Genomic DNA, 27,989 nt, shown 5'->3' on the forward strand with positions numbered 1-27,989 from the left:
TCCTCCTCCTCCGGGCTGCTGCTCCTCTTCTCCTCCTGCTCTGAATCACGGAATAAAAAATAAAAAAAACAGCAAGATGATTGTTTCCGTCGCGCTGAGCTCTGAACCGGTGAGTCTAAACACCGACCTGTGGACGGTTTTTTGGTATTTTCTCTCTGTCTGTGATGTGTTGTGTGTTTGTGAGTCAGCTGCAGGAGGAGACATGTTGTACAGGCCGGATACATGAGGCTGGTTTATTGATTGATGATCTAATCTGATCGATGACATGTTTTTTATAAACTGAAGACGCCAGTGATGCTCTAAATGTGTATTTTTATTAAGCGTATGTGTGTATTTTTTTTTTAATATTTCTGTTTGAAATCATCTGCTGACAGATGAACGTCAGGTGTGAGCTGCAGGTCATGTTGTTTTTTTGCAGCGAGTACACGACTACAGTACAAGTACAAATACTCGAGTACTGCACAGTGTTGTGATGCTCAGGAAACACAATCATCTCATTTTCCAGCTTAAATGTTTTAAAATAAGATGAAATAATTCGATTTAAAGAGTGAAACAGCTGAATTTGATCCTCAGTGTTTTTCCATTCAGAGGTTTAACTCTTTACTGAAGTCAGACTGGATTTAAAGGAGGCTTCGTTTATATTCAGAGGTAGACAAGATGATGATGATGATGATGATGATGATGATTGAGGTGTTTTTTTTTAAGGGAATTTGGTGCCTGTTTGTTGTTTTTGATGGTTTGTAAACAGTTTGTTTTTGTTGATCTCAGGTAGGGCTGGAAAATATATGGATATTATATCAATATCATGATTGTGGATAACGTGACATCGTGATATGGGATAAGTGTTGTCTTTACCTGTTTTAAAGGCTGCATTACAGTAAAGTGATGTAATTTCTGCTGTTCTATTATTTGTCGTCATTATATCGACATTACTGATGATTATTTATCAAAAATCTCTTAATAGTCATCCTCACAATATTGTTGCAATATCGAGTTATTCGGTCAAAAATATGACATTTTGATTTTGTCCATATCGTCCAGCCGTAGTTTAAATCACATACGAGCATATGAGCTGAGTGATTAGTCGATTAATTAATCACCAACTGTTTTGATAACTGATGGATCGTTTTGAGTCATTTTTCAAGAGAGAAAAGTGATTCCAGCTTCTTAAATGTGAATATTTGCTGGTTTCTTTAGTCTCTCTGACAGTAAACTGAAGATCTTTGTTGTGGACAAAACAAGACATTTGATGACGTCGTCTTTTGGAAACACTCATCAACATTTTTCACCATTTGGACCAAACAATTAATCGAGAAAATAATAAAAGATAATGAAAATAATCATTAGTTGCAGCTTTAGCGTGTACATGGCTGAATTAACGGATTGTTTGGCCCCCACTGACCCCCAACATACATGGTGTTACTCTAGAGCTGAAATGATTATATGATTAATCGATTAATCGATTGGATTATTAAAGACAATAATGACAGTCCTCCTGTGATGGAATAATACCACCTGTCCCTCAGTTTGATTAAACACAACTTTACAACTAATGAGCTCAATAGAAATAAAACTATTAAATTAAAACTATTATTTGAAGATGTGAAATCCTCGTAGTGTCCTCTGTGGAGCCCCCCAGTGGTCACATGTCACCAAATCTTTTAATAAATCAATGTTGGCTGATCAGGATAACACTTTATTGTAAGTTCCCCCTATTTAGCATTAATTAGCAGTATGTTAACATCTAATAAATGGCTTGTAACACACTATAATGTAGTTATACACATGAACCGACTTGTCAATAATTCCTCATGTTGTTTTATTAGCTGCCATTCAACATGTGTGCATCAAGTAGTGTTATTGCGGTTCAGTACGGGCCTTTAGGATTCTTATAATTGTATTTTGCACCTGCGTTTTTCTATGAACCTAACTTGCACATGTAAATAATCTTTAATCCTGAATTTTGAATGCAAATATTCACTGAAAGAGTTTGTATCAATATAATTAATCTTACTTATAAACAGAGTTTTTCTAGTTTTATTGATTTTCTTTTTTTTAGTTGTGATTTTTTAACCTCTTTTTAAAAAAATATGAATTCACCTACATAAACGTCTCCTCTTGTGCAGTGTATGGCAGTAGGTATATATGTGAGTGTTGTGTAGGTCTGGTTTACCTGCTCACCATCAGTCAGTCAGTCAGGGTGGATGGATGAGGTTGCTAAGTGAAAGTCCAACAGAGTAAACACAAAGACAACGATAAACAGAGAGCTTTTCCCCCGTGAGCTTCTTCACATCCTTAATGGGCGACCTCAGAGGAGAGCTGGATCTCTGTGGACACTAAACTGGATCCCTGTGAAGGATTAATGAAATCAACCGGCAGCTCAGGCTGTGAATTAGCTGCAGCTGATGGGTTTGACGTGTTATAGGTGGTTATATTTATACTGAAGGGGTCCCAAGGATAAAATAAACAGAACACATGTTGTGTTCAGGTACTTTAAAATCAAAGCTGTATTTCTCATTATAAAACAAAACTCTGCATTCCTGTCTCTAATGTTTCCAGGAGATTTAAAATGCATCCACAGGAAGCCTCCAGTGTTTTGGGAATTTACATTTCCCCAGATGTGATTTCTGAGCTGGAACTACATCTTCATCAGACGTTTCCCTTTGTTATTTAAAGTCCTCGACAGCTAGCTGAGGCGTGTCGCTGTTTCTGTTAGCAGTGATGGCATTCTTAATTAAAGACAGAAAATATCTTCATTAGAGTGAAAGGACAAGCCTCTTCACTGGGGTCATTTAAGCAATTACTGAACATTACTTTGACAGAAACCAGCCAATGAAACCAACCTAAAACTTACCTAAACTACTTATTAACCAACCAATCAACAAACATACAAATAAATACCTACCCACCAAACTACCAACCAACCAACTAACCTACCTAAACAAACTACAAACCTCCTAACCTACCAATCAACAAATCTACCTACCTGCCTACCAAATAACCTACCTTAGTTACTAACCAACCAACCTACCTACTAACTTTCCTACCAATCTAACCTAGCTACCATCCTACCTAGTAATCGATTTACCAGCACACCTACTGTCCAACAAACCAATCTTATTTCCTACCTACCAACATATTTTCCTATCTAAATACTCAACTACTTACTTACATACCAACAAATCAACCAACCAACCAACCTGTCCTACCAACCTACCAACTAACCTACCTACTAACCAACCTACCTACCTATCTACCCATAAACTTCCCTACCAATCCCCTACCTTCTATTAAATCTATCTACCAACCAATCAGCCAACCAACCTACATAGCTACCTACCTACTCATCTGCCGAACCCCCCTATTTACGTACCTACCTACAAATCAAGCTACCTACCAATTAACCAACCTACCCAACAAGCCAGCATACCTTCCCACCCATCAACCTTTCTTCTAAGCTAACTACCTACCAACCTATTCACCTATCTACTTACCTAACTAGCTGCCTGCTGCCTACCAACCAACCATAATAATTTTTCTCCAACCCTAAACAAGTCATTTGTGTGCCTACCTACTGCCATGATACACAATCTCTCTCTAACCTTAACCACAAAGTTTTGCACTTAAACATAAAAGTAGAGGTTCCACAATAGAAAACAACCATATAAATTATTATGTCATATGCATTTCGGAAGGCACCACATGCAATATTGTTCTGTTGATGGGGGCACCAAATCAGAAAACTAATTAGGGTTGATTGTTTCTTTAGTTAGCTTTGTGAATGTGTTTATACTAATAACACATGTGTTTGTGTCTCCACAGATCCTCTGGGTGGCAGCAGTATAGCTATGGTTTATGCTCAGTCAGCAAACACAGTTGGTGTCAATCCCTCCCTTTACTCTCCATCTTTCACGTATCAGATGTCATTTAACTACTCTGAGAGGGAAAACTCGACTGTCCTGGCAACCTTACCCACAACTCCCCTCTGCAGCCAAGAGGGCTCGTCCTCCAGTCTGCCAAACGGGACCTCCACCTCCTATGAGCTGACTTCAGGCGAGGTTGCCGTCTTGGGCTTGGTATTCGGGGTTCTCTGGCTGGTCTCCATCCTGGGAAATGCCCTCGTCTGCCTGGTCATCCACCGGAGCCGACGGACTCAGTCCACCACCAACTACTTTGTGGTGTCAATGGCCTGTGCAGACCTGCTCATGAGCCTGGGCTGCGCCCCCTTCATCCTCCTGCAGGTCGCCTCGGGTCGATGGCCGCTGAGCGCCGCTGCCTGCAAGGCTGTGCGCTACCTGCAGCACCTTTGCCCCGGTGTGCAGGTCTACGTCCTGCTTTCAATCTCTGTAGACCGCTTCTATACAATCGTCTATCCCCTCAGCTTCAAGGTGTCCAGAGAGAAAGCAAAGAAGATGATCCTGGCCTCATGGCTGTTTGACGCAGCCTTTGTCTCTCCCTGCTTCTTCTTCTATGGCTCCACACCTGCAGACAGCAGTCATTGTGACTTTTTCCTTCCAGACAGCTGGGGCAGTATAGCGTATGCCGCCGTTCACCTCGTCTTTGGTTTCGTGGTGCCAGCAGGGCTGATTGTGTCATTCTACCAGCGGGTGATTCGCTACATCTGGAGGATCAGTGCCGACGGGCACACAGTGCGTCGGACAATGAACATCGTCCCCCGGACTAAAGTCAAGACCATCAAGATGTTCCTCATGCTCAATTCAGTTTTCTTTCTCACCTGGACGCCCTTCTACGTTGCCCAGCTGTGGCACCCGAGGGAGTCTAACAGTCCCAGCAGGCAAGGGCTGCTGTTCTTCACGGCCATCGCCTGGATCTCCTTCAGCTCCACGGCGTCCAAGCCAACTCTGTACTCTGTCTACAATGCAAACTTCAGACGGGGCATGAGGGAGACCTTCTGCATGTCATCCATGAAATGCTACCGCAGTAATGCTTACACCATCACGGCAAGCTCTCGAATGGCCAAAAAGAACTACATTGGGGTGGTGGACATTCCTGTGCAAGCAAAGACAGTCACCAAGGACTCTGTTTACGATACATTTGATCGAGAAGCAAAGGAAAAGAAAGTAGCCTGGCCCACTAACGCCAACCCTCCAAATACTTTTGTGTAATTCAAACTTGGACAGTTTTGAAACTGTGAATGTACAAACATGAATTAGACTGAAGCTTTATTCTTAAACAGCACAACATCAATGTTGACAGGTGAGCTAGCTGGGGGCTAACATGCAAGCTCTGTATTCAACTAAGACAAAAGCTCACAGAAACAGAATGTGTTCAGTTTGTATAAAGGGCTTTTTTCTGATTTAAAACACCGTCTGGCAGCCATATTGGAGGTTTTCAACATCTGTGAACAGCTAGCCATTTTTATACTCAAAATTTTAATCATAATCTATTTCTGTTAATGTTGTGTTCGATGGATCATTTTGCCATTGGTACGTCAGATTATGTGTTTTGATAATGTCAGCTTGTTAGCTAGCTAACCATAGTCTGTGGCCATCTTTCAGTGACCTGTTGTAAACGCATCAGATTTGCTACAGTAATGTATGTGGTAGAAGCTAACGTTAGTAGTGGCTACTAGCCGCATGTTAACATTGACATCATCCGCTTTGCTATATTAAGCGTAATGGTGAGTTGGCTAGCTAACAAAGCCCTAAATCTACAGTTTGTTTAGGTTAACTGAGCTGTAAAACCCACACTGTTGTTAAAGAAAGAATAACATAAACTGAACAGTTGCGAAGAGGAAGAAGTTATTGCAGATGAAGAAGTCAAATTCATGTTCTCATAGACAGTTAGTGGGAGCACTTCCAAGTCTAACTTCAACTCCCAGGGTGCATTTCAGTATGAAACATCAAATCACAGAGCTTCAAATGCTGTTGTGTGCTCTGCTAATGGCAAGTAGAAGCTAAAGTTAACACTTTTTAGAAGCCAGACAAAAAAACGTTCAGTAGTTTAAATCAGTTCACTTTCACATTCAGGATAAGTTTTGTAACACTTGTGCCGTATTTTTACACCCAGTTGATTGAACCGAAACTCAATACACAATCACGGCTAAGCACAAAATTTAAACTACATGATAGAAACTACAAACACACTTTAAGGACGGTCAAAAGATGTGCCTGGGAGATATGTAACAGGGCCATATCCTAATTGGGTGGACATTTCCAAAGTCTGTAAAAATCTAGCTAAAATAAAAATCTATTTCTAGAACCAGAGTCTTCTTCCACTTTGCAACTCAGAGGTCCAGACCTGCTTCTGCTCCACTAGCCGCCATCGTCGAGGTTTTCTTTCATTTCATGAAAAGCTGAAACAAAAGAAACTTCTGTTGATATTCTATGTTACTGTAAATCTACAAGTCTGGCAACACCAGTCCATTATTTCTGAGACTTTATATGCATTTACTTTATGAACATTTCTTGCAATTTTTGGAAAACAATTGAAGTACAAAATAGGTCATGCAGTTGTCAAATTCTACTTTGTTTTGTATGGACAACATCTTGGTTCAACGCCAACAGTCACGGACCCTCGTAGAAGGTTTAATTTGGACTTAAGTTCACTTTGGTGTTGGTTTCTTTTAGATGTTTTTAGTCAACAGTCTCAGAGTTGAGATCGAGACATCGGTCTGGATTTGCAAGGTTTGACATGCAATACGATTATGTTGCATTATATTGTTAACATTCAATAATGATGGTTAAAAATAGTTTTACGGTGCAAAAAAAACCACTACTTTGTAGATGCTGGGAGGGGTTTTTAATTTTTATATCTTCTGTTAAACTTTTCTCATCAGTTAACAGCAGTTATTCATTAAGTTCATCAGTTTCCTGTTTCAGCTTTTTAAAGAAAGATCAATGAAAGAAAACCTCAAAGTAAAAATAGATCATGGAACACTAACAATAAAGTGTGGTGGGATTTCTGCTCTTTAATAGAAAACAGGACAGTTTATTGTGTCAGAATAACCTCAACTTGATCAAATTACTAACTGACATTTCATAACAATCTCTCTCCCCGTTCTGGTTTTTTGAGACGTGGTTGCTGGGAGATTTTGACACGAAGCGACAACAACGAATCACCAGCTGAGTCCCAAATACATGTGGATGTTAAGGTTTATATTAGTTTAAGGGATTTCTCAGGTAGTAACGCTATTTTACAAATGTTGGACATCACATGAGATGCGATGTGGAAATGAAAAAGAGTTCATTTGTAATATTTGTGACATACGGTTATATTTACTCGTACGTCAGTTTATTCTTACAATTCCCGACTAAACGAGGACTAAAGCCTGTAGAGACTCTGGTGCTGTGAGAGCATTTACTCTGAGCTCCTTTAACTTCCTGTCTGGAGAACTGTACACCAAGTGCTATGATTAACGTAGGAAAATATAGATCCATTAATATGCATCTAGCATTAAAAATACTCTACCTCAGCAGAAATCTACGAAAATCTGCGAGGCTGTTTGCGGTGTTAAGATTTATCCAAAAGTGTCAACGAAGTAAAAATCATGAGAAAAGCTTCTGTTTTAAGCTCAGTTATGTTTTATTTGTTCATCATGATTTCTATGTTGCAGAAAAACTTAAAGTAGGGTGTTTGGTATAAACAGCAAAAGTAGATCATTTAGGATATTTAACCCTTTCTTGCATAGCGGTCTTATATATGCATGGGGTTTTAATGGTTTAGTTGTACATCAGCCAACACAGTGGACTCTAGTGTGTCGTCCCATACGCTGCCATCCATTGGCCGGCCTTCGTAAGTGCAACACAAATTTCTCAAAACCAAGATGGCCGCCTGCCAGCAGGAAATGCTCTACAGCTCGGGAACATCTTGCCGATCCGTCTATAGTAATAAACCCTTGCAGGTAAATAAAATGTTGGAACATCAAGTAACAACTAAGGAGTAATACAACTGTTAAAATTTCCAAGTATTGATGACAATTAATCATCTGTCCACTAAGTTGGACAAACTCCTTGAAAAATGCGTGCATGACTAAAGAGGAATAAAAACACTTCCTGACTGAGGTTATCATAATTCATGCATGAAAGAGTTAAATGGTGATATTTAAATAACAGGAGCTTTTACTTTCCTGCCATAACGTGTAAAAGCAGCAAAAACCTTTAAACTACATTTCCTGTCCCACCAGTGTTAAAACTCTGAGAATAGAAACTTCATTTTTATTTATCCAACAGTTTGTAATGAGTATTACAGCCTTGTGTAGCTGTAGACATTTATACTGTACATCACCAGTCTGTGTACAATTACTCAACATACTTTACTATTAACAGAAATTTATACATGTATTTCTGCATATTAACCTTAAACGCACAATATGTAATTTCAGCCGCTAGGCGTCTCAATCAAAACAATAACAACAGACGGAGTGTAATGACGGTGTGAAGTAGCAAGGGATCATGGGAGTTGTTGTCTTTGTTGTTAAATAACCAGCTTCACCGGGATAGGATTACTCCAATGTTCATCATTCAGGATGTTTTTATCCGCAGAGGTCTCCTCCTCTCCAGAACAAACGGACCCACAGATTAAAATCATTAAAATACTAATTAAAGCTGTTTCACCTAAAAAAAAATCAATATTTCTCCGACGATGTTTGGTGACCACCGGACTTCCTGGAGGGGCTGTTAGCCGAGCTGCTGCTAACGTTTGTCCAGTTTATTTCTCTGATAACTTAAGATCCAGACGTCCAATGACTAAAATCCTTCTTCCGGCTAAAAGATATAGTTAAAAACCACCTAAATTTATCATGAAAATGTGTCTTAAAACTGAATAAAAGTCCATTTATAACAGTTTGTGTGGAACAACCACAACGCCGATGTATTATCTTGTATGTGTGTAAGTTACTCTTTGGTAGACGCCATTGTAGCGGACAAACACAGCGCCGCCGTATGCATCTGGTGCGTGTTTACTCTTTGGTAGAGGAGGTATGACGCCATCGACAGGCGACCAAATGAAACGGTCCGTTACTTTGATTAAATTACAGATTTCTCTGAGTTTGAACATTGTTGGAAACATTTGGGATAATGTAAGTAGACAACTCAACAACATATATAACATAGGTCTAGTTGTTTTTACACATTTTAATGTGGAATAATTACATATTATACCTTTAAATATGCTTAATTTGTCACTTTTCCTATTTTTACACACTACATAATAAAAACCTGCTTTGAATGAGTATCTAACAGTGAATTTCGGAGGTTAACATGAAGTTTCTGCAGCACCAGAGTCTGTCCAGGTAGACGCCGGGTACACCTGTCCAAAGATGATTCTCACCTTCGTGTCAGTTTTAATGCTTTACCTGCTTGTATAAAAAAAAACACATGGACATTGTGTGATGATTCACTTGTGAAACTCGTCTTTGAAACTTTCTGTTAACTGTGATTTTAAAAGGTCTTTACACTTCAGATGAGTTCAGTTAAAACATGAGACGCATCTACAGACACATACATGACCAACACGTGTGGTTCCAATGTTTTAAAGTTCGTCGAGACGATGTGCTATGTACAAATAAATTATTCTTTTATCATTTTAAATATACTTAGTAAAATCTGCAAAAAGCAAAGAAAGAAGTGGTCTCATTTTATTTCTGTGTTTATTCACATTATTTCTTCTTTCTGTTTCTTTAAATACAAACCGATATCTGCACAGAACTTATATAATTGAGCATAATAAGCTTATAATAAATCTATAGACGCTTCAACAAACCTACTTTTATTATTGATTAATCTGCCAATTATCGGTTTAGTCTATAAAACATCAGAAAACTATGAAGCAGCGTCATTAAATATCTTGTTTTGTCCAATAAACAACCTCAAAATGTTTTCAATTTAATATGATGTAAAATTATAAAAAATAGTTTCCGATCAACTAAATAATTAATCGACTAATCGTTGGAGCTGTAATCACTACTGATACTTTGTCTTCTGTAAGTTTCATTAACCTTTATTTTAAAAATAAACAACACATTTTAAGTCCTGGTAGAATTAAAGATTATTAATAATAAGTTAAATTTAAGAGTTTTGACGACTACAGTAACATTTTCATACAACTGGAGTGTTTTTTTTGTTTTCTTTTAGCAATTTTCAGAAGTTTTTCAGGATTCGGCTACAAAATCATCTCAATAAACATCAGATTTCTGTTGTTTCTTAATAAACGTATCTACAGGAGGTCTTTAGTCTCTGTCTGATTTACTGTCAGATTTTCCAAATACTTAAACATTCAAACATTTTACTTACTGTTCTTTCCATAAACCTCAAAGACTCTTTGAACCATCTGAATGAAAGACGTATTTAATGAACATTAACAACATGATTTGAGCTTTAAACCTCAGTTAAACCTAAACTGTAGCGCAAATATTTACTTTTTTCAGTGTCTGAATTCTTTTAAGTCTTTTTATTAAACAACTGAACAAGATGTTTATATTTATATATAGATATAGTTTAAGGTAGATTGAGGACAGTTTAACTCTGTGTCTTATTTTACACCAAAACTCATCTGAAATGTGTCTGTTTACTATATTTTCCTCCCATTTATTTATTTCTAAGTGTTTCCAGTGTAATCAGGTCAGATGATATTAGTGCTCTGTTTACATTTATAGATGGTCTCAAGCTGCTCAAAATGAACCAAAACAAAATTATTATCGACGTAGAGATCGAACAATGACATGATGACATATGTCTGTTAGCTGGTGCTGCAATAATCAAAACATCTGTAAATGTGTATTATTATGTACATATTTACAGATCTGATTACACACACAGGCTGAGATACAGTTACACACATTTATAAATAATTCTGCTACATTAATGCAGCCACAGTACAAAAGATAAAGTCATTAAACATGAATGATATTTTGTTACATTCATTTATTTTCTCCCCACAGAGGAACATTAACAGAAGCATCTCTGGGACGAATCGTATAGATGAGAAAATTATCATTTTTTTAGGACATTTGGTACAAATTATAAGATAAAACTGTAAAAAGTGTTAAGTTGGTTTAGTTGGTGAGAACCTGCTCGTTACAGGCTGTTTGGGTTCATACACAGATGTTCTTTTACAACATTTCTTAATAAATAAAACTTTTCACAACTCATTAACTGACAGAAAATAGTTTTCATGTGTAGTTTTGTGTCTTAAACCTGATATTTGCATATTAGCTGCTGTGTAACTTCATTTCTTTGACAGAATTTCATTTGATATTATACAGTTTAAGAAAACTGAGTATTTTCTCTTCCTATAATATGTAATTATTCCACATTAAAATGTGTAAAAACAACTAGACCTATGTTATATATGTTGTTGAGTTGTCTACTTACATTATCCCAAATGTTTCCAACAATGTTCAAACTCAGAGAAATCTGTAATTTAATCAAAGTAACGGACCGTTTCATTTGGTCGCCTGTCGATGGCGTCATACCTCCTCTACCAAAGAGTAAACACGCACCAGATGCATACGGCGGCGCTGTGTTTGTCCGCTACAATGGCGTCTACCAAAGAGTAACTTACACACATACAAGATAATACATCGGCGTTGTGGTTGTTCCACACAAACTGTTATAAATGGACTTTTATTCAGTTTTAAGCCACATTTTCATGATAAATTTAGGTGGTTTTTAACTATATCTTTTAGCCGGAAGAAGGATTTTAGTCATTGGACGTCTGGATCTTAAGTTATCAGAGAAATAAACTGGACAAACGTTAGCAGCAGCTCGGCTAACAGCCCCTCCAGGAAGTCCGGTGGTCACCAAACATCGTCGAAGAAATATTGATTTTTTAGGTGAAACAGCTTTAATTAGTATTTTAACGATTTTAATCTGCGTGTATATTTGTTTCTGGAGAGGAGGAGACCTCTGCGGATAATTCGGCTCCCGGTAAAAACCGGCCGAACATCTGGATCTAAAGTTATAAGAGAAATAAACCGAACAAGTGTTAGCAGCAGCTCGGCTAACAGCCCGTACCGGACGTCCGCTGGTCGCCGAACATCGTCGGAGAAACACTGATTTTTTAGATGAAACAGCTTTATTCAGTGTTTTTACCTGTAATCTCCGGGTCGGTTTGTTCTGGAGAGGAGGAGACCTCTGCTGGTAAAAACATCCTGAACGATGAACACTGGAGTAATCCTATCCCGCTGAAGCTGCTTATTTAACAACGAAGACAACAACTCCCATGATCCCTTGCTACTTCACACCGTCATCACACTCCGTCTGTTGTTATTGCGGCTGAAATTACATATTGTGCGTTTAAAGAAGTTTTTGAAGTTGTCGTTAGTATCAACCTGCATCGACCTCGCTGTAAAATGTCCCAAAAATTAACCGTTAAACCTGCAAATGACAGGAAATCAGTATCAAATTAAAGGAGCTGTAAAATCTCAGTTTATTGCATCACAACAGAGGAAACGTCTGCGTGTCTGTTATAGAAGATGAAGAATAATCTTCACAGCTTTGGTCCATCTAGCAGGTGTTTTTATTGAAGCTCTTCTCAGGACTGTTTGGATGTTTACTTACAGTTTGATTGACGTTCCTCTCGTTGTGTCTTTATATTTATGTAGCTTTAGATCTCCTCAGTGACCTCTGGTGGTTTTATGTGGTTCGGACTCTCTCTCAGCTCTCTGACGACTCACACGAACACGTTTAAAACCCGATTTTTAAAAACTACAGCAGCCAAACAAACAAACAGACTCTTCCATCAGTCAGAGTTAAACACACATTTATTTCATTTGAGTTCAGTTCAGACTCAGATTTCATCTTCAACCTAGAATCAGCTGACAAAGTGCTTCTGCCAAATTTAAGAAAGTGCACATATTTAATGAGGCTTCTCATCACCTCACTGACAAAAAAAAAAAAAAAAGCTTAAAAACAACAGAAATGAAATTCACTTCACAGATGCAAAGATTTATAAAGATGCAGAAAGAAAAGTTATATCATGATGTTTGTTGATGTAAATGCAGAATATATTGACAAGTTGTGGACCTACTTATTGTTTATGTTGTATAATTATAATTACAATCTTCACAACAAGCCTCAAAAATAAAAACAAAAAGAACCAGCAGGAAGTTGTTCTGCTAAACATTCACAAACACAAAACGTTCCTCAATCTGAGATATAAAATACAAATACAAAAATATATATTCCACATCTGTCCAACACTCTCTGACATCATCGCTTTACATTTTGACTCCTGATCCTTCTTCGGACTTTGGATCTTTATTTTAACGCTACAACAGGAAGGCCGTCAAATCTTTTTTTTTTTTTTTTTTTTTTTTTTGGCAAACACCTGTAGAGATAATCAGTCAAATCAAAATAATAAAAATAATAAAAATACACGTCCACAATGTTACATTAACTCCTAAAAAGTGCGTAAATACGTCATGAAGGGCAACAGACAGAGAAAAAAAAAAAAAAAGCATTTAAAGCACAAACTAAACTCATCCACGTAAAGATTCATCACGTCTGTCCGTCACGTGACTTATTAAATCACCACCGAGAGTTTCCCGCCATCTTCTCAGGATCGTTTTTTTTACAAATCCAGAATGATTTCTAGACTGAAGGTCACACGGAGAACGAGACGTAATATCATCTGGAACATAAACTGAACTTAAATAAAAAAACATATTTCAGGTTGTTTAACGAGCAGCAAACAACTGATCTAACGAATCAATGATGAGAATCATCGTTAGTCACAGTTGAAGCTTGTTTATCTTGTTTACAGCTTAACTGTCATTGTAGTTGATTGTAAGTTAACGAGTAAATGTTGAGAAACATGAGATAAAGTGGAGTTTATATCCTCCATATTATTATTATTATTATTATTATTATTATTATTATTATTAAGGTGAAATTTGTTTAGTTTATTTTATTTTGGAGGTGGAGATTCTTCACACTTCCTTCCTTCAGGTTTATTGATGCTAATATATTTTAAAATACAACATATGAGACTTTACTTTAAGTCTTGAAGGCCGAACACACTGAAAGTTGCTGTTGCTGCTGCTGCGGCGGCGTCCGGCGTGACGTCAGACGCTTCCTGTTGTTGTTGTTGTTGTTTGTATTTACGCCGCGTCGGCTGATGAACGTCTGTTCACGCAGTAAAATCATCTGTTGACGGTTGTTTTATTTGTGCTTTAGAACGTAACCGCAGTGAAACTTATCAGTAAATAACCTTTTATTGATTTATTTATTGATTTATTCTCTTTGTTTAAAAACAACAACAACACGTCAGACGCTTCCAGTGTGTTTGAGCCTCATCATGTCCTCCATGTTTTCTATACATTTCCTTTCAGACGTCTGAAGTTCTTCCTGGTGAACGAGTGAACCTCAAAGTGTCTTAAAGTCCTGATTTGTAAAAATGATTGTGAGCAGATGGTGTGAAACGAGCGGAGACGTCTGATGACGGACAGACTGTAGAAAACATTTAAAGTATAACTGTAGGGGATTAGCTTCATGTGTCTGTCAGACACGACAACATCGTCCGTGCGGGTCGGCGTGATGTCATAACTAGGAAATGAAAGCGGTTTGTGTGAGTACACTCTAACCCTGACCGTTGCTGCTGCTGATGTTGTTGTTGTTGTTCTTGCTGTTCTTGGACGTCTTGGTGCTGCTGCCGCCTTGAGACATTTTGTGGTCGTCGCCCGTCAGAAGAGCTTTGATCTCTGAGGGGATCTTCCCCTGATCCATGGCTGAACACCACTGTTTGTACTGGTGGAGGAAAAAACAACAACAAACAAACAACTGACTTTATTTATTTCTGTTTTGTTGTTTCCTTTGTAAAGCGTCTCAGAGTTTCCTGTTTCATGTGATATTATTGTTATTATTACATGTAAAATTCATTAGAGCTGCAAGTTTATTTAAAGCAAAAACAGCAAACATTTGATAGTTTTAGCTTCTTAATGAACTGAGTTTGTCAGAAAAACAAGAAATTTTATGATGTTTTTACTGTTTTTTGACGTTTTATTGACTAATCGAGTAAATCTTCTGCAGATGAATCCATAAATATAAATAATAAAACAGAGGAATCAATGAGTTACTGTTCAGTATTTCATCAGTCAGGAACACGTCTGTGTCTGCAGGAACATCACGTCGTGTTCAGAGATGCTTCAACAGTAACGTTCGTCAGATAAACTCACTCTAACGTCTGTTTTGTTGGGAAATAACTCGACGCACGAGTCGTTTTCTCAAAACACAAGAGAAAAACAAAAAAAGAGATTCTAGTGAAACAAACCGCAGCCGAGAGTTTAATCTCCTCTCAGACTCCAGAAAAGACAAACAGCTGCTCCTCTTCTTCTTCTTCTTCTATGTTTTATCATGTGTCAGACGTAACGTTGTGAACTGATAAATATTCCAGCGACACACTGGTCTCATATCTAGTCGTGCAGATTATTTTCACCAATAACACAAGAACACATGAAAAGGACTGAGGTGGTGATTACTGCATTTATTCCACCTGTTGACTGGATGTATTTATTCATTAACTGGACGGTTCTGGTCCTGATAACAGAAACCTCGCTGGACTTCTTCTCTTACTTCTATTATTATTATTATTATTATTATTATCACCGCTTGTGTTTTTCTAACATCTTCTGACTTTGTTTTGTGTTTTTTTTACGTGTGAAATCTGACAAACGTTCAAGTTTAAAGTGAATATCATCATTTCCTCAGAAGTTTCCTGGAAATTCAATTAAATTTACAAAGAAAACAAAAACTACAGACGTCATTCATGAACAGTTCCTGCACACAGATTTGATCTTAACTGATGAACAAATCAATGTTTTCTCATTTCCAAAAATGTTTTAGGTGAGAATTTACATTTAGTTTATGTTTCTCTTATTTACAAACACATTAAAGAGAAAAATTAGGGATGCACGATATTATCGGCACGTCATCAGTATCAACTGATATGAACATTTTCTGTTGATTATGAGAGGCCGATATGTCGCCTTCTCCTCCGCCGCCTGACTGTGTTTCCCTCCGCGGACTGTTTCATCCTGACGGTCCCGGTGTTTCCTCCGCAGGCTGCACTTCACTCAGCTGCCCGTCAGACCTGCTGCTGCTAGCGGAGGCTAGCTAGCTGTGCTTCCCTCCGGTCATGCTGCAGCTAACGCTCCGCTAGCCTCCCAGCTAACGTTAGCCTCTCAGCTAACGTTAGCTGGGAGGCTAACGTTAGCCTCTCAGCTAACGTTAGCCTTCTCCGTGTGGATCCAACCGGAGCACCGAGCCCCGGTTTGTTATTCAGGTTAAAGTGGGAAGAAGCAGCTGAGTGAAGTGCAGCCTGCGGAGGAAACACCGGGACCGTCAGGGTGAAACAGTCCACGGAGGAGCTGACAGGATGTACCACTCTGTTTGGAAAAAAACTTCATCTTTTTGGTTTATAACGGCGGTTGTCAACCAGCGTATGAGGTGCATTACCGCCACCTTCTGCTCCGGAGTGTGAACCAGAGATTAAATCCTGCACATTAATCCTGTCTGTCTAATAAACTCAATGAAAACTCTACTGCTGCTCCCACTTGGCAGGTTCATTAAAGTTTTAATGCTGAGCTCCTGAACTCCAGTCTTCCTCAGTTCTTCCTTCATATATTGTCTTTCTTGATCATATTTAGTATAATCTATGCTTGCATGCATAATAGTCTCCTCATCCAGCTGGAAAAAATTTGTGCATATATCAGCAATCAGCCACAGTGAGTTGGAAATATCGGCATATCAGATATCGGCAATAAATCCAATATCATTCATCCCTAAAAAAAATGTCTGTTTGTTTGAGTAAGTTATTAAAGTATTATCTCTGTGTATTTATAATGTTTTCATCATTAAAATGTTTCTTTACCATCTCCAGCTCCTCCCGCAGTGCGCAGATGGCTCTCTCCTTACTGGAAACCAGTTCCTCCAGGTACTGGTATCTCAGCTTCTTCCTGGCTCTGCACTCTCTGGCGCTCTGACGGCTTCGCTCCAGTTTGGCCTTCAGGTCGATCTTTGCAGGTTTGCGGCCGCGTTTGCCCGGCTTCTTCACTTTACCAGCCACCATCTGACACCAATCAATAAATAATCAATTATTACTGATCATACTGCTTCTGTTTGATTGGTCTTGTTTATTTTATGTTCTTTGTAGGATGAAAACTTTTATTATGATTCTTAATAGCAAATTAATTAGATTAGATTTAATCATGACTCTATAAAAATACAAGATAACAAACCGTAACACATAAAACTGACATTTATTTCCAACAATCAATTGTCAATTATATTCAATAGATGACAAAGTTAAGACAAAAATACAAAAAAAATACTCAGAATTAATTTATAAATCCAAATTATGACAAAAAAATAAGTAAAATTATTTTATTACAAACATTGAGATTAATTTGACTGAGAAAATATCTCATTATGTAACATTCAAAGTCAAAATTCTGACGTATTATCTCACATTTATGACTTAAATAGTATCATTTTTGATTTAGTGTCTCATATATGTTTTTACTTTTAAAGCATTTTCTGAAGTTTATTTTTAAACTGTTTTCATAAATAAAAATAAAAGTTTCACACATCAGCGTCAAGGTTTTTACTTCAATGTCTTTTTACACTTTTTTCACAAATGAAGTCGTGTAAAATAATAAATAAATAATTATTTATGTTTCCCTTCACTTCAGCGTCGTGTAGATCATAACTATCGTTGTATTTATGGATGTATAATAGTTTGTTGTGATGCTAAAGATGCAGGAATAACATTTATTACAGAGGATCATTCTTTTATAACTCTTTATTTTACATTTCCCTTTTTATGGTGCAATTTGGAACCAATTATAAGAAAAATAAAGTTAGCTGGTTTAGTCGGTAAGCACCAAATCATTGTATTTGGGTTCATATGTACTTGCTAATTTGCTGCTAACTACATAATCTGTCAGATAAATGTCTGAACAGTTACACAGCAGATACTTTTAGGAAATTATTGAGGGAAAAAATTAAAACTAAACACTGATAACTGAGTATTTTCTGTTAATTAAAGAACTGTCAAGAGTCTAATTTATTAAAAGTCTTTGCAGATAAATAGATTGATAGATAGAAATTAAATTATTACAGCAGCCATTTGACATAAATCTAAATACAAAAACAATGTTGTAGGTAAAAGAAACAATTACAATTAAAGGTCGATTTATATACAATAAGTATATTTACTGACTCAAAAATAAAAATAAATAGAACAAATAACAGCGAGTCGGAAGCTAATTTCAGCTTCGTGTATCTTCTACAAGTACATTTATATTATGACTTTTATCAAACCGAGCCCCTCGAATCAACGTTAAAACATTTTTAACATGTAGAGTTTTAACTGTAATTTTCCGTAACGTTAGATAAGAGAAACTGTTAGCAGCAGTTAGCTTCAGGTTAGCTCCTCACCTTGTTTTCATCCATTTTGCTCCGAGCTACCGCGCTGGCAGCTAGCTCACGTTAGCTACAGTCAGCTAACAGCTCAGGAACGAGACAAAACTGCGAGATTTTAAACTATTATCGATTAAACTAAAGTTAAAGTCAGTCTGAGTGATCGGATAAACAGACAAAAGCGACCTGTTTACATCGTGTTTCCTGATGACGTTAGCGCTTACGTCACCTCCTCTCGCGAGACTTCCCCTTTATTTCAATAAACCTTTATTGAATAAAATTAAATGTACAATGAACAATCCTGAAAAAAATGCCGAAAGGGAGTAAACAACACAACAAACAGCAAAAAATACTTGTAATAAATAAATAAAAGCACAAAACAAAACAAAAATGCAATAAAAGACAAATGAAAGATAAAATGATAATAAATTAAAACATTTGAGCATAATTCAATAAAGACATTAACGGTAAGAATGTTAAAGTAAACAAACCATTGCTGAGATAATTATGAGACTGAAGGTGTACGTTTGTTTTTCACTTTTTATGTTATAAATTAAGATGCCAAACAGTGTACATATTCATAAAATAACGCAAACAAACACAATGCAGAATTTCTATGTTAAATACCAAGTTTAATTCCAATTAATAATAGTCATAATAAAAAGTCAACAATTAAATGATATAATGACCTTTTTTGAAAACATTTGAAATTTCATTTTCTAAAATGGTTTTGTTTCCCTTGTTTTATATTTTTTTCTTTGTTGTTGTCTTTTTTCTGTCTTATTTTTTTATTTTATCTAAATAAGCTCTAATTGTACCTTCCATTTTACTATCTAACACTTAAGAATAAATGTAGAATCTTACATTATTACAATAATAACCTAGAAGCTTAACATAGTTTTACAATATTCTGTATAATTCAAGACTAGTTCTGTAAAAACTGTGTCACAAACAGATAATCTGTATGTCTGGCTGTTAAATGTCGAGAAAGAAAAAACAGACATTACAAAGTCAGAGAGGGTTTTTAAAGATATTTTCTTTGTGTTTCACAAGGAAGCAAAATGTCTCCAGTCAACCAAACAAAAGCCGTCTGGGTTTCCCATTATTGAACAATCGTTCATTATCCAGCTCACAGTGACTCAGCCATCAGTTTCAACAGTTAACCTCCCTTCACCTGACAGCAACATAACTTCTGTTTTTCACTGACCTCTTCCCTGTTCCACTTCTGCCAAAACTCCTCAGTTCTCACACTCATATCACATGTATGGAAGCCCATTGCTGACAGCAAAAGAAAAAAAGATGTGATGAAATGTTAGGAAATACAAAAATATCCATTGTATGTCAGAATAATGAGGTAGTCATAAGTATGACTTTTCTAAGTCCAAATTATGACATAATAAGTAATAAAAAAGTGCCCACAAAGTCAAATACTCAGAAAGGATATAAAGATGGCTCATTACCTCTTTAATAAAGTCTGACATATCTCACATGTTTGACTTAAAAAGTAACATTTTTTGACTTGGTATCATAATTTTGACGGCTAAAATAAATGTTTTGACTCACTTTTTATTATTATGGACTTATTATCTCATAATTTTGATATCAAAAAGTAAAACTTTTGACTCAGTATCTCATAATTCTGACTTTAAAATAAAAGCTTGACTTAATATCTTTAAATTTTCACTCAGTAATTAAATACTTTAATTTAGTATTTCAAAATTTCACTTACTTAATCATAATGTTGACTCAATGAGTAAATATTCAGACTCAGTATACTCTAATTTTGATTCAAAAAGTATACATTTGTAGTAGTATCCATAATTTTGACTTAGTGAGTAAAATTGTTGACATAATTTTGGATTTTAAAGTGAAACTTTTGATGATTCTTTAATAATTACAATTTACCGTCCCATAATTTGGACATAAATGTTATTTTTAATTAGTATCTCATAATTCTGCAACTGTCTTCTGATTCTGACTTAAAAAGTCACATTTTGACTATTTTCTCATCATTTTGATTTAGTAAAATATTTGAATCAGTATCTCGCAACTTATATCTAAAAAATACAATTTATTTTAATTAGTATCTCATAATTTTAACATAACACGAGGATTTTTATTTTAATTTTTCCCAACTTTTAACCTGTTTTTTGTTTCATTTTCATGGTTTCATGTTTCTGATCAGCTCTACAGAGAAATATTATACACTCAGGTTTTCTTTAGACTTGTTATCTGTCCTGTCGTTACGGTGTGGTACCCTCAAAAACTCCACTTCACACCCCGAAACCAAAGTCAATTGAACTTTTTGGATAAAACTCCTCAGCCACTGTGACCCGACTGTACAGAAATATGAAAGGCCCTGCGGTGGTAAACGTGGGTGTTTTTGAACCACAAACAACCGGCAGACACATAAAAACCCGTCATTGTTGTTTCAGATCAGGAGCAGCAGTGGTGGGAAAACTGGGCAGCTGATGTGGAATAAACAGATTGACAACAACACAATACCAGGAGGCTCATTGATGCTCTGGACCTTTCTGCTGTCACTCAGATAGCTTTCATGATGTAACAACAGTCAGATCCCTTCATTAATCAACACTGTGCACACAAACTTATGTACTTTAATTAAGTATTTAACTATAATATATAACATATATATAAATATTAATAATACATTTTATTTATAAAGCGTTTATAAAGACTTTCAAAGATGCTTTACACAGATTAACACATTGGCAAAAAGACACACAACAACAACAACAACAACAACAACAGAGCAGCAGGGAAGACACAGTGTTAAAAGTAGAAAACAAAAAGAATAAAAAGAGAATAAAAAGAGAATAGCTGAGTAAACGTTAGCAGCAGCTCTGCTTTATTCAGTGTTTTTTAGCGGTTTTAATCACCGGGTCTGTTTGTTTTGGAGAGGACGAGACATCTGCGGATAAAAACCTGCTGAACCATGAACACCGAAGAAGGAATCCCAACAGTGACGAAGACAACAACTCCCATGATCCCACACTTTTGTTATTGTTATCTTTTTGTTATCTTTTATTTTTTGTTGTGAAACAGAGACCCACAGCGGCAGAAAATCAACTATTCTGAGTTTAAATCATCAAGAGTTTATGGATTATTCGGGGCCCGTTTAGAGGGACGACAGTCTGGAAACTTTTAGATTACACAACTGAAGAAATAACTGATTTGTAGAGAGAAGGAAGAGGAAGAGAATAGTGGATGACGCTAACAATAAATGACGCTAAACAAATAAATAGTAGTAATGGTGACGTGGATGATATTTCCTATTTGTTTTTAACTTGCTTACAGGGACTGACGTAGCTTTCTATCATTTTGTCACATTTTCTGAGCTGTTTAGTGCTTCTTGCAGCAGGATCCACAACAAATATGGATAAAAGGACATCAATGAAGAAAATACCGTCTGCACACTAACTGCAAACTACAACACTTAATCAGGACTGTCTTTAAGATGTTAATCATATCCAATGAATCCTCCACACAGGATAGAAGGGACGAAGGCTACATAACTGGAAATGATAGTAAACTTTATTTATATAAAACAAACCTAATAAAACAGCAACATATGAAACCTTCATAAAAGCTTTCTGATAGAAGAGAGACACTAAAGATGTCTCCTGTCTGATCTCGACAGGCAGACTGATCCACAGTTTGGGGCTCTAAAGGCCTGTTTCCAACAGGACTCTAAGTTTCTCATCAATGAGAGTTGGGTCTTTTCATAATAAATGGGATCTGACAACTGTCTCAGCTTCTTTGATATCATCTACATGAGTGTGAAAGCTGCTATCGTTCTTTTGTTCTACCGAGGATTCATATTCCCTTTTGGATAACTTGTTATACACTTTATACTCTCTTCTCATGTTCATAGTAACCATCACATCATTTTCCACAAGTCTACAGTTGGTATCAATAGAAGGATTTCTGAATTTTGGTGGAAAAACATGCTTAGCCCAAAATCAGGACTAATGTCTTGCTCTGAGTTTGGCAAAGAGACAGAGGAATAATTCAATTTCCTGATTACATTTTGTGGTTTGGAGTAAGTCTACAGTCGTTACTTTTTTCATTAATGCTGCTTTCTAACAGCGTCGTACCAGCCACTGAACCAGTCTCCACCAGGACATAAAATACAGACAAAAATCAGTTGAAAGTGGTTCTTTTAAAAGAGTATTTTTCAATGAAAATTTGTAAAAAAAAAAAAAAAAAACAGTGACTTCATGGCTCATTCCTCACACAGGATCACTTTAACATTCCTGGAAGAATTATGTCATTAATTACAGACACCTGCTTGAACTCTTACACATCGTTCAGGGTCAAATTTGACCTAATTTTTACATTTGAGAGAAGAAAAAAACATCAGAAACACTTTCTTCTTCTTTTAGCCTGAGATTTGATGACTTCTAATGTGACCCAGAATATACAAAAATGGAAATATTTCAACTTTTCAAAACATTTTTTGTGCAGCTGATAAACATTCTCGTTGAGTGTTTGACCCACATTTATTCAAAAACTACAAAATACTGTTTTCTTCACATTTAATATAATTCATACGAATCATTGTGTTCTCCTGTGTTATGTAATGTAATGACCATTATATAGTGTGACTGTCTTTTCTCCATAAACAAAAATCCTTCATTAAGGATTAATCACCAGTTGATTGATGACTGATGAGGTATTCATGAATGATGAGTGTTCAGGAATTTGGTACAGAGACTAATTATGAGAGGATACAGTGAACAGAGTTTTCTGAGTGTTGGGTTCAGGATCTCGGTGTCTTCCAGCTCTGCAGCAGTTCGGAGCTTTGATCGTTTCATCCACATTCATCAGGCTGAGTTAACCATGCGTGCTAATTGCTCCAGTATGAAAAACCTTTGAGTTTTCTTCTGCTTTCATCACATCCATTGTCCTGCGGCTGCTCGGCCTCTTGTATCTGCAGGCTCAGGAGGGAAGTGAAAGGCTGAACGCCAAAAAAAAAAAAAAAAAAAAAGCCAACTCAACTGATTCATAAATCACTAATATAATAACTTTTGCACACAGGATGCAGTCGGTATCAATAGAAGGATTTCTGAATTTAAAATTATTATTATTATTCAACTCTAAAAGATATTTCTTTACTGTTTGCACACATTGACTGTCTATAAATATGGACGACGCGTCTCCACTTCCTGCCGCTATGCAAAAGCATTTGTGTCATGCATCCTGCTTGTGTGACGTCATTTGGAGTCAGAGTCTGTGATAAGAATGACCTAAAATGACAGAAACCATCTTTGGGTAAAATCTATTTGGCGTGTCCCATCCGCTAACATGGAGGGGGCGGGGCTTAGGACCTACACTGCAGCAGCCACCAGGGGGCGATCCAGATGTTTTGGCTTCACTTTCAGGGAGCTGTCATCCATACGTCCATATTTCTATACAGTGAATGTGAAGTTTGCGTATTTACTAGCTCGCAGTCTTCTTCTGTGCCTGGCAGGTTACTGCAACCTGTTGGTCAGTGGAATAAAACGATGGCAGGAATGTTTGTTTGTTGCTGGGACATAGTTGTGAAAACGTAGTGGTCAAAAACCTTCTCTGGGAAGGATTGGTGTAACATCTGCATGAAAAATTGGACTCTGGCGTGTGCACTGCATGCAGTTTGAAAAGTGTAAAGTCGTGTTATTCGTACACAGATTGAAGAGAACAAAGTTGAAGTTGTAACTCTGTCTGTCCAGGTTATAGAGAGACGAAGCCCCTTCTCTTCTGCTGGACCACCATGGGACCTTATCTTGGAAAACATATGTTTTTTTTTGTAATTACTTCGTAATTGGGTGTGCAGTCTGTAATTATGTATTTTCACAGTCTTATACTTTAACAGTTTTACGACAAACGACGACTTTCTTGACTTGCAAAATTATCTTTTAAATTGACAAACATCATAGTTTGTCATGTGTTCGATGGCAATCTGAAACTGACCGCGTTCCAGAGCACCAGTTCGAGCCAGGTCAGCCATTTTTAGCAATACCAGTTGATAACAACACATCACACGGTATTTTGTGCAGCAACATGTCCACAGATAGAAGTTGGACAGTACTGTGTGTATGGTTGATTTAATGAGACACAAATAAGACATTAGTGCTAATAAACAGTTTATTCCTGCAGCTTTCACACTGTTGATGTGCAGAGCAGCCATCTTGGATTTTAAGGTTGGAGTTGGTGAGGCTCTTCCGACTTTCTGAGTCGGAAATCTGACTTCAGGGGGCGTTCCAGTTGAAATTTTAGACTAGGAACTTAGAAATCCCAACTTCCCAGTTAAGATGGAAGACGCTATGAGTCCTGTTTGGGAATGGTGGACTCAACCACCACAGTATAAAAGTAATTACAGAATGTAAATACACACTAAAAATCACTTGGTTCAAATTTGACCCAGTTTGGGTCAATATAGCAGCAACACAACACTGGGTTAACTTTAGCAATCTGTTATTTTAAACCAGTGTTACACACAACAAGCTTTAGCTAAAAACTGTCACAGATGTGTTCATGTGTTTTTGAACATTTAGTTGCGTTTTTTGGTTTTGTTGTCCTGTTTTGTCTAATGTTGTTGTGTTTTGAACCTCAGGGTCATTGTTACATAAGAAGCTTTGCAGGTCACACGGAGTTCAGACACAGCAGCCCCTTCAAGTACTCTTTGTTCATTGGCCAGCATGTATATGAGCATGGCGGGAACCAATCAGCTCCTTTGAATGGTGAACTGGCTCGTTGAGTTTGTCTTAGTTCACTTTCAGAGAGCTCTCTCTGGCTGTCTAGGACATTATGTGTGTAAATGAATATGTATATGCTTTGTATTTTGTGCTTTCATTGTAAATATAAGATCAGTGAGTGTTCAGTGTTTTAATATGTATATTTGACTTGCTAGACTAGACGACAATACATGACTTAGCAGCCTGCCAGTAGTCGGTTCATTTAACTGCCATTTCTCATATTTGGAACATCTTAGTGTAATAATAATTGTATATTAACATTTTGCAGTCTTATTGTTTATTCCTAGCATTGAAATCTAGTATAGTTAATATTTTCCTACAAGCAAATATAATCTGAGCTATAGGTTGGCAGTTCACTTAATTCTCTTTGAGACTAATTACATCAGTTTGCTGTATTGATCCCCTTGTGGACAAAGTTTAGAGGACTATCAGTGTGATTGACTGATTGTGATTTTCTGCAAATCTCTGTTCTTCTAGGAACCACAAACATGTACCAAATGTAAACCTGTACAGCCTTCACTATCACAACACCATCCCAAAAGCCACCAGATTACTTTTACTTATGCCCAACACCCCTACAGGGTAGAAGCCATCAACAAGGGACCTCCAGAGTTCTCGGTCGTTAGCTTTCTCTTCTATCTGATACCAGGTGTGTCCCAGTCTCTTGATGTCTGCCCGGAGATCCAGGTGTTCTTTGGCCGTCCTCTCTTCCTCTTCCCTTGAGGGTTCCATGTCAGAGCTTGTCTGGTGGTACTTGACACCGGTTTTTGTAGTATGTGCCTGATCCATCTTCTTCTTCCAATTTTGTTTGCTGCTGCTAATTGTTGATAAAGATTTGCACTTTGTTGATTGTGGTCGTCGTCATTCTCCAGGTCTCGGCGCCATAAAGCAGCACATATTTTACATTGGAGTTGAAGATTCTTATTTTTGTTCACCAAGTCCCCAGAAACAGCGTCAGGCTCTGAAGCCAATTTGACATAGTGGCTAAAGCGTGGAATTACAATTTCCGGGTCCAACAGGGGCCCAAAAAGCACTTTCACACAATCATGGGAAAAGGAGTGTCTGTAAAATGGTGGACACGTTTCTTTGAGTGTCACAACCCCCGCGAAATACTTAATGACATTTCAAAAAGTCTTGAAGAGCCGCATGATTGAATTGTTTTATCCCCATTAAAATTAGCTGGAGGGCTAAACCTGAAGTTAGCTATCTCAGCCGGCGGAGGTGTCTAAAGAGCATACGTGTTTCTTAACAGCGAGAAGTGGCTTTTTTGGCTTCAAAACCGCAGTTCCTTGAACGGCCACTTGAGGCTCCAAAAGTGAGTCAATCCCCATAGACCCCCATGTTAAAATGTCCAACTTTACAGCAGAAATAAACATGTTTACAGCCTGGTACAATAAACGGTTTTGATTTCTGTAGCTAATTTCCTCTTTCATGACAACTGTACGGGGGGTGAATTTTTTTATAACTCACCCATTTAAATTTTATTAAGCCGTAAAGTTATGCATAATGAAGGACATGGCTGCTTTAAGTGACAGGTCCGCCAGCCGCTAGGTGGCTTGTTTCAGCCATTCGGCCCGCCTCTTTGCCCATTTTTGATTGGCTGGGAGTTAGGCAGGGTCACACACTGCCAAGATGGCGACGGCCGGAGTGGCTCACTTTGAGCTTCAAAACTGCTCTTCAGAAACCAACGGGTGACGTCACGGTAACTACGTCCATATTTTTATACAGTCTATGAAGTGAATGGAGCTCCGCATCCGACGCTGTATCCAGTTCTCTTTATACATCCATGTATCACTCTAGAGCGCCAGATGTTCTTGAGCTGTAAAAACACTTTCCTTGCCTTGCCTATTCTTGCATTGACATCTGCTTCTGTACCTCCCTGTTAGTTAGTGATACTTTCCAAGTAGCTAAAGGACTCTACTTCTTCTTCAAGAAGCCAAAACAAAGCCACCGTATACCATACATATTTTTATTTTTCATATCACTTTTTTCTGGCAGTAATGGACTTCCATACTTTAAAGCTGAGCTGACAGTTTGAATCCTTTTCTGTCGGCTCAGCGCGCCGCTGCCTGCGCCTTTAAGACGCCTGTCCTTTCTGTCGGCTCAGCGCGGCGCTGCCTGCGCCTTTAAGACGCCTGTTGAGTGAATGACGGCATCCTTTTATTTTTATCGCAGTGACCTCATCTTATGGCAGCAGGAGAGTCACCCTCTTCTGCTCTTTAGCTTCAACTTTACCGCTTTACTTTCTCTTTTATAAGCCGACATCCTCTCAGTTAGACCGCGTCTCTCTGCCTCTGTAACCCGCCCGGACGGTTGAAGAGCCGTTGGGACTTTGACGTCGAATTTTCAAACGGTGAGTTTCCCGAAATTTGCGGTCAAACAGTAAATCGGCAGCATCTGGTAAAGTGACGTTAACGGGGCCTAAAGTCAAAGTTTGGTCCATGTGTGAGTTGAAGGCGAAGTTAACGCCGTGTGTGAATATTCAGACTAACGTTAGAAGCTGAAAAAGGTAAAATGTCGGTGTGTGTTTGGTTGTTTGTGTAGCAGTTCGGCCTGGCGGTCAGAGAACAGCGAGCCAACGATACTAACATCTGAAAATGTCGTCCAGAAGTTCCCCCAAACTCATTTATACACGTACATACTCACTGAATAACTGTTTATCAGCTGACATGAAGTTAACCTTGACATATTCATTAATAAACCTTTAATTAATGCTTCAACTCCTTTAAATTAAAGCTGCTTTTAGATTTTACTCACTTCTGTCACCTTGAACACATTTATTAATGACTGTTTATAACATTTAATCAACACCATGAACGTTGAAGAAACATTAATAATGTTAATGTAACAT

At 37.4% G+C, this 27,989-nt stretch overlaps 2 protein-coding genes across 2 annotated transcripts; one reads left to right on the forward strand and one right to left on the reverse strand.

Moving 5' to 3' along the window:
• The first annotated feature begins 21 nt into the window (after nt 1–21).
• On the forward strand, nt 22–7,927 carry gpr19 (G protein-coupled receptor 19). Its single transcript, XM_042403080.1, has 2 exons — nt 22–109; nt 3,823–7,927. Exon 2 carries the CDS (start codon nt 3,849–3,851, stop codon nt 5,124–5,126), a length of 1,278 nt encoding a protein of 425 aa, XP_042259014.1. The 5' UTR covers nt 22–109; nt 3,823–3,848; the 3' UTR covers nt 5,127–7,927.
• A 4,779-nt stretch (nt 7,928–12,706) lies between these two features.
• Nucleotides 12,707–18,598, reverse strand: crebl2 (cAMP responsive element binding protein-like 2). Its single transcript, XM_042403091.1, has 3 exons — nt 18,399–18,598; nt 16,831–17,028; nt 12,707–14,708 (listed from the first exon to the last, which is right to left on the reverse strand). Exons 1-3 carry the CDS (start codon nt 18,411–18,413, stop codon nt 14,541–14,543), a joined length of 381 nt encoding a protein of 126 aa, XP_042259025.1. The 5' UTR covers nt 18,414–18,598; the 3' UTR covers nt 12,707–14,540.
• Between the last annotated feature and the right edge of the window lie 9,391 nt (nt 18,599–27,989).

This window comes from Thunnus maccoyii, chromosome 23 (assembly GCF_910596095.1).
Source record: "Thunnus maccoyii chromosome 23, fThuMac1.1, whole genome shotgun sequence".
NCBI classification, from domain to species: Eukaryota; Metazoa; Chordata; class Actinopteri; order Scombriformes; family Scombridae; genus Thunnus; species Thunnus maccoyii.